The sequence below is a fragment of the Ctenopharyngodon idella genome, chromosome 16, assembly GCF_019924925.1.
Source record: "Ctenopharyngodon idella isolate HZGC_01 chromosome 16, HZGC01, whole genome shotgun sequence".
Classification (NCBI taxonomy): domain Eukaryota; kingdom Metazoa; phylum Chordata; class Actinopteri; order Cypriniformes; family Xenocyprididae; genus Ctenopharyngodon; species Ctenopharyngodon idella.
Window position 1 is genome coordinate 27,620,956 of NC_067235.1, and position 6,000 is coordinate 27,626,955.

Genomic DNA, 6,000 nt, shown 5'->3' on the forward strand with positions numbered 1-6,000 from the left:
TTATATAATTCAGTTACTCAAATAATAGACACATGAAAGTATTCATATTTCATGCTTAAAAAATGAGCTTTACCTTTTTAAATGCCTAAAGTGCATGGCCCATTTCTAGCGTGTATCTTACTGTACATGTTTTTAGCTTGCTTTATAAATACAACTAAGGAACAAGTTAAATCTATTTCCCGTGGTAAATGACATTATGCCACAAATACTGCTGAGCGAATAGAAATGAAACAAACACTTCTTTAAATTAAGAAATAATAAAATGTAAAATAAAATAATCACACACACCAATGAAAGAAAGAGACAAAAACTCTGGAAAAGATCATGCTAATAATCACAGATCTTAAAACTAAACTAACATCTCCTCCCTAACCAGACGTGTTTCTTGAAGAGTTTCTACTCCACTTCTCATTGCATCTGCAGGGATATCCCTCTGAGCATCTAGCGTGGATGCACTTAAAAAAAAAAAAAAAGCAGCGTAAGGGAATGCTGCTGACTGCGCAAGTGGGAGGGGGAAACACACTGACCTGCTGCTGTCACAATCTGAATCCTTGCTGAGAAGGCTACGGAGAGACCAGCGAGAGTGCCTGCTTAGGGAGGAGCTCCGTGACCATGAGCGGGATGGGGGTAGCAGAAGCACAGAGGGGCTGCCCTGCTCTTCCACATTAGAAACCATTGAAGGCAACGGAGATGCACGTGATGGGCTTAGATTTCTATCTCTTTCCCCTTTCCCCTTATCCCAATGGTTCTCTGATGCATCTGCTTGCTGTACCTTGGCTCTCCTCTTCTCTCGATTACGGCTGCGTAAGTGGAACCGGTGTGGCTGTGGGCTTGGGGAGCAGGACCACGACTCCGTATCGGATGAAGGCGGAAGAATGTTTAGAGTTGGAATGGGAATGGGCTCAGCCATGGTGATTTCAGGTGGTGGTGTCACAGCCATCATACATCACCTAGAACTTTCTGCATCAGTCTACGGCTAACAGTTTCATTCAGTACAAGTTTTATCACGCACAACCATTCGTTGAGAAGCGCCAAATATTTCTTACTCTCTAGTCTCTTTGTCTTCTACATCTGGTCTGGAAATTCCACTAGAGCCCAAAATAATTATTCCATTACAGAAATACAATGTGATGACAATTGGAAATGTCTGCATCAATTTCAACTCACTGTCCTGAAGAAAGAAGTCAGCAGTTCAGCTTCCTTCACAGATGTACAGCGTATATACAGCATAAAGTCCTGCAGCAGGAACTGAAAAAATGGGGTGGAGCCATCACTGAATTCTAATACGCATAAAAGAGTGCAGCCATCTCTTCTGCATGCCATTTATCGAAGGAGAAAAAAAAATGAGCATTTGTGAATTTGAATTTTCTTGCACCCATAACTGCTTGATGTCAGATCCATCTTCTTCCTGTTTCTCTGCTGCTATTAAAGATTTCCTTCAAAAAAAAAAAGGTTTCTGCCCCTTTTTCTTCCACAAGCAGTTTTGCAATCTGCCTTGTCATTGCGATTTGCACATCAGGTATGATAAAATCATGTTGCTGAAAAGGGGAAAAACTATATTTGTCTTTTTGTCAAGCTACAGACTGAAAAAAAAAATATTTTATTTGAGTTACTTCATATTTTACACAAAACATATCTTTACAGAAAAATTGTATAATATTTTGGTATTTCATAATATATCAGGGATGCACATACAGTACTAACATCATTTAACACTTAGGGCTGATTTTAATGCATTCGTGAGTCACTGTTTTATTTTAACAGTTTGGCCAAATGTTGAAGAGATCCAAAGTCTCAAAACTACATGCATAAGAAATATAAATAATAAATTATATTGAAAGTTTGGAGTCGGTAAGATTTTTTCATGCTTTTGAAAGAAGTCTCTTATGCTCATCATTATTATTTTTCTATTTTAATATATATTTTAATCTGATTTATTCCCGTGATGGAATTACTCCAGTCTTCAGTGACACATGATCCTTCAAAAAGCATTTTAATATGCTGATTTGGTGCTCAAAATCAATTCTTATCATTCAATATTGAAATCAGATGTGCTGCTTAATATTTTTGTATTTATTTAAAAAAATAAAAAAATAAAAAAATAAAAGCATAAATTTTTCAATTTAAAAAAATCTTACTGACCCCAAATTTTTAACTGTAGTTTCCATAGTATTGCATTCCTAATATATTTCCACATAATTATAAAAAAAACTTTTTTTAAAAAAGAAATTTCAATTTATTTAGCAGACAAAGTTCAAGTCAATGTATTGTTGGACAATATTCTCCCATATTCTTATGGTATAGCTCCTCTAAATGAGATCAAGATTGACAGAGCAGATGAACAACAACCTGCATACTAAGTGGTGTTTAATACACGCAAACTGTTGTTAATGTATGGGTGGAGTAACCGTTGGTTGATTACAGTACAATGTAGCCATCATCATCACTCTGTGATTGTTTGTCATCTGCCACCTGAAGGCTTTAAAAAACACCTCTATTTAACTAGGCTGCTAACATGAAGGCTCTATCCAAAGAAGAGGTGAACCAAAACCTGCACTGTTTACCGTTTAGTTTTCTTATGTATGCTACTGCCTTCGATTAAACTTGAGTGTAAAACTTCAACAGCTTAATCCAAAAGAAAACATAACGAAATACCAGGTGAATTTTGAACAGCTGCTAGGTGCTAACTTATTATTTTATTATTGGATTTTATCATGTTGCTGAACTTGCTTCAAAGGGAACATAACACATTTTGTTTGATGGGAAGGCACATGTGAATAGAAAACTGTTTTCTTTTCTCACCTGACTATAACCTTGGCATGTTTTACCTTGTAACATTTGTGCACATATATAGTGTTTACTGTGGTTAAAGAAGAAATGGTTCCCACAACTAAGTATTTTTAAGCAGAACTCTAGGTCTTCTTTCCTGTCAGTGGCACCACAAGCTGGTGAGCCATGCTGAGACAAATCAACCACAACAATACAAGAGATACACAGTGTGTCCTCTTTATTGTTCTCTTTCTTTCAGAGCAAAGATGCCTTCCTGAACTCAAAAAAAAAAAAAAAATACCATAAGAATCAAGCAATTCGCAAAGGACAAAACTTTAAACACAAATTCCTCAAAAAAAGGGAACCAAATAGTAGTAACATGTTCTATCACGCTAAGGGATACAGAAAAATAACCAAATCAGCAGTTATCAAACCTGACCTTTATACTTCTTAGGAAATTGTGTAGAACTTCCTGGTTATTTGCAGATAATACAAATTCCTCTGAAACCCTTCTACTGAAGAGTTTCATCATCATTGGTTTCAGAACGAGACTGACAGCCAATTACCAAAGGCAAGGACAAGATCTGCCACATTATTTACTTTCCTGTTTGAACAAGCTAAATCATGTCTAGGTTTTGTTTGAACAAATCAAACCAGAGCTATTAACGCTTTTACTTACACATATAGTAAGTGTAAAAAAAAAACACCACAGTGCAATAAATAAAAATGATTTTATAGTCAAATGAAGGACATCAATGAACCTAATAAAAGTCAAATAAGTCTAACTTAATAATAATAATAATAATAATTCCTACCTTCCATTGGACGAATTACCCCCATTGTTTTTTTCCTGTTCGGCCTCATACACCAGACGGGCGACAGTACGAGGGGTGATGTTAAAATCCACTTTTTCGCAAGAACACATCAGCACCCCTAATTTAGCCGGCAAGCTAACAAAAAAGTAGCTTTCGTCTCCAGTTTTCAAATTAAGCCACTGTTTTCTAATTATTTATTTCTGTTTAACTATTTCGGGTTAACATAACATACGCTGAAATGCGTCAAATCGTACTGCAGTAAACAAACCATGATATGCGTTAGCAGTGCTAACGAACAGGTCAGCTGTACTATTCAAGACAGTGGGGGAGAATACTAGTTGCTAGTTGGCTAGCATGCTAATGATACCGGTGGTAGAGAAAACGGTCCTCTGTTTACTTTTTCTTATCCATTAATTCGCCTTTCCGCCATTCCAAAATCCTAGTCACGACTCACAGGACTAGGTGATGATCTCATGGTTTGGTCTATTAAAATATGCCTCTAAAAATCATGTATCTATTACATTTTAGGTTGAGAACTTTTCATAAGTTTAAATGCTTCGCGAAGAGATAGTAAGATAGAGAACAGTTTCCAATGAGACGGGCAAAAAGTTGACAGGGGTAGATTCAGACGCCAAGACAAGTACAATGATGGTTTGTGACTTAAGTAAATTAAAGTTTGAACGCACATGATGAGAATAACAAATATAAACATTCGCCGATATTAAAACACGGCCAAAAGCGGAAAACAATAATTAATGAAAATTATGCTTAATTTCATATACCCCCTCCCGGTTTACTTAATGGTACAGTCCAGCGAGAATCCATCAAAAGGCAATTCAGCGTGCGCAGACAAAAACTAACGGGTGTTTTGGCGTTGTGTACTAACAGGCCTGTACACAAAATAATTCATTTTAAACAGCATTAAAATGTTTAAAAAAATACATAAATGAATGCATAGTATATATGGAATATATAAGACGGTTCACATTACCAACGCCTTATTAGGAGAAATAAAAGTAACCAATGTTCATGCCAATTCATCAAAAATCTAATAAAATGTATAGGCTGCAATTAATATATAGGCTAATGAATATAAATATTAGATATTCCTATACTATAGTACGTTTAATCAAATGAGTATCTGTCATTTATGTTCAATTTTATTTCTACTCCACTAATCTTTTTACAGATAACCAGATTTATTTGTTTACTGCGCCCTCTTCAGGACATTAAGTGTAGCGCGTTTAACCTAAACTCAAAAAAGAGAAGGAATACCTTAATAATATGGGAGTCCAACAATTATAGTTTGAACATTTAAATTGGTAACAATATTGTAGGAATTTTAAAAGAGTGAAGTATGATAAATCCGCTTACCTTGAATGCTTCCTTCATGGCTTTTAATAATCATTATTCTGGACTTAATCAATGAGAGATGAGTTTGGAATTGATATTCTCTTCCCCATTCAGCCCGTTTCAAGCCAAGAATAGGTTCACATTGCGTTCAAACGGCTGAAGAAAAACACAGACACTTTATTATGACTATTAATTATACTATTATTAAGGCGACTTGGTGACAGTCCATCCCATAGTAGGCTATAACCTTACCTGATTATAGGCTATATATTGTTAACAATCGTATAAAAACAAAGCCATCTCCTGAACTGTGTAGCCTACTTGAACCTTCACTCAGATTTACAGTAAAGCTTTAAGTTAAATATTAACTGTTTGTTTACGTGTCATTAGGCTAGATAAATGCGTAAAACGTTAGCCTATAGATTATTTGATGTAAAGATGTGCTCTTGGAAGAAACATGTTTTAGTCTATAAAATGTTCCAGTCTCTTCAGCTTTTGCTGTCAATCGGTTTCCGCGGGAACGTTTCGTTTATAAAATATGAAATAACCTTGACTCACCTCTTAATTCGATTTTGACAGGGTTTCAACACTTGCTCTCTCTGTGTGTCGTGACCTTTTTACAGTCTATGGTCGTGACTCGTGCCTGTGAGTCGTCTGATTTTATGAGTTGCTTGTGTTGGAGTAGTGGAGAGATTCCATAGGGTTGTGTTGCTGTGTCTGCTGGCATTGAATGGGTATTTGGAAACTCGAGCGGTGCTAAATATAAAAGTTCACCAGCTCGTGGGCGTCGGTAAGGAAATCAAGTGGGACACTTTGCGTACTGCCTGGGGTTTTGTTTGGGGAGGGCGAGCTTGACGCTCGCGGAACCAAAACAACCTTCACTCCGTAGTAGTTTGTCAGTTACTCAGTAAACCTCTGACGCAATCTGACATGACATGACATGTCAATGTAAATATTTTACCAACACACATACCAGGTCTGAAGGACAATGGTTTGACAAGAAACAACAACAACAACAACAAAGAAAAACACCCTAATTCTTCTTGTGTGTGTGTGATTTAGC

General features: G+C 36.3%; 1 protein-coding gene across 3 annotated transcripts in view; it reads right to left on the reverse strand.

Annotated features, from left to right (window-relative positions):
• Positions 1-5,714, reverse strand: part of gramd1a (GRAM domain containing 1A) — a 30,934-nt gene extending 25,220 nt beyond the window's left edge. The window contains exons 1-3 of one of the 3 annotated variants that reach the window (XM_051864666.1): positions 5,496-5,714; positions 4,959-5,093; positions 528-1,538 (exon numbers count right to left, since the gene is read on the reverse strand). In XM_051864666.1, coding sequence (XP_051720626.1) covers positions 528-943 — 416 coding nt within the window. In that variant the 5' untranslated portion in view covers positions 944-1,538; positions 4,959-5,093; positions 5,496-5,714. Of the gene's footprint in view, positions 1-527; positions 1,584-3,584; positions 4,169-4,958; positions 5,094-5,495 lie in introns of those variants that run through there. The other 2 variants (XM_051864665.1, XM_051864667.1) reach the window with 2 other exon arrangements.
• Between the last annotated feature and the right edge of the window lie 286 nt (positions 5,715-6,000).